Consider the following 1,533-nt stretch of genomic DNA (forward strand, 5'->3'; position numbering starts at 1 on the left):
CCGTCTCCCGAGGCCCCCGCTCAAGCATTGCTTAACTGCCCTGCTAAGCTCCTCTGTGCGGCGATTTTCTGAGCCGCGAAGCGGGTAATTAAATCCCCGCCGGCGCTCGCCTCTGCGCCAGGCCAGCGGGTCGCTCGGGGCTGCCGCCCAGGCGGGGGGCCCGGCCAGGCGGGACACCCCCACGCCAGCCCNAGGGGGGGCTTCAGGTGGCCTTGGAGGGGCTTTTAGCGGAGCTCGTAAGGATGAAACTGCAGACCCAACCAGACCCACCCAGAACGGGGGAAATTTGAACCTCGCCTTCGGGGAGAATAAAGCGAATTACCTGCTTTCCCGAGCGCGCGGAGGGGCCGCCTCCCCGCGAGCCAGGGCGCGGGTCGCAGGGCCCCGCGCGTCTGCTCGGCTCCGGCGTCCACGGCCCGGTCCGGCTCGNCCGGGGTCCCTCTGGGCTCCTAGTCCGAGAGCCGCAGACCCCGCTAAGGGATCGGGGCTGGAGGACGACGATGGTCCCCCCGTGCCCCGCACCTGTCTCGACACCCCGAAGTTCTTTGTTTCCGACCCCCTCCCCCCTCGTCGACCGTAGGCCCCCGTGGAGCCTCGGTCTCGCCGTCTGAGCAATGGGAGACGGCGAGGGGAGCTGTGCACGGGGCCACTCCGCCCTCGGAGCGGGGTCTCTGCGCGGGGGGTGCGGAGAGCAGTTCCAGGTGACTTCGGGGACAGAGGTCGCCGTCTGTGGCCTGCCTCTCCCCAGGGGCCGCCTCGGGGACCCCCGGGAGGGAAAAATGCCTCCTCCTGCCCGGAGGCGTCTCCTGCGAGCCGGCGCCGGCGCCAGCCCGGGTCTCCGCGGCCTCGCCCCAGGCAGTTCGGCCCGTTGGTCTGCGAAGGCCACGCCCGGGAAGGGGACGCCCCCTCCCCCTCTCCGGAGCNGCTGGATGGCGCACCCCGCCGTGCTGAACGCGCAGCACCCCGACTCGCACCACCCGGGCCTGGCGCACAACTACATGGAGCCCGCGCAGCTGCTGCCGCCCGACGAGGTGGACGTCTTCTTCAACCACCTGGACTCGCAGGGCAACCCCTACTACGCCAACCCGGCCCACGCGCGGGCGCGCGTCTCCTACAGCCCCGCGCACGGTGAGCGCGAGGCCGCTGGGGGGGACCCGGGCGCCGCGCGCGGGAGGGCGGAGGCCCGGCCGCCTGCTTCCCGGNTGTGCCGCTTGCCCCTCAGCTCCGGACTGACATCCTTGATTATTGCCGGCCGGGGTGTCATGCGTCTGGGTTTCTTCCAGAAGAAGGTCACTGCTCGTTGTTTTGGGAGTTGGGGTCCCGGGCGTCCGTCGCGGCGCGCCTCGGCCTCTGCGCACCCTGAGCCCCCTCTGTCCTTCCCCAGCCCGCCTGACCGGAGGCCAGATGTGTCGCCCGCACTTGTTGCACAGCCCGGGACTGCCCTGGCTCGACGGGGGGAAGGCCGCGCTCTCGGCGGCCGCCGCGCACCACCACAACCCCTGGACGGTGAACCCCTTCTCCAAGGCGCCGCTG

At 71.6% G+C, this 1,533-nt stretch overlaps 1 protein-coding gene across 1 annotated transcript in view; it reads left to right on the forward strand.

The window, feature by feature from the left end:
• Positions 1–928: 928 nt before the first annotated feature.
• Positions 929–1,533, forward strand: part of GATA2 (GATA binding protein 2) — a 5,582-nt gene continuing 4,977 nt past the window's right edge. The window contains 2 exon segments of the mRNA XM_077766868.1: positions 929–1,128; positions 1,385–1,529. Coding sequence (XP_077622994.1) covers positions 930–1,128; positions 1,385–1,529 — 344 coding nt within the window. The 5' untranslated portion in view covers position 929.

The sequence above is a fragment of the Crocuta crocuta genome, unplaced genomic scaffold (genome assembly GCF_008692635.1).
Source record: "Crocuta crocuta isolate KB4526 unplaced genomic scaffold, BGI_CrCroc_1.0 scaffold296, whole genome shotgun sequence".
NCBI lineage: Eukaryota > Metazoa > Chordata > Mammalia > Carnivora > Hyaenidae > Crocuta > Crocuta crocuta.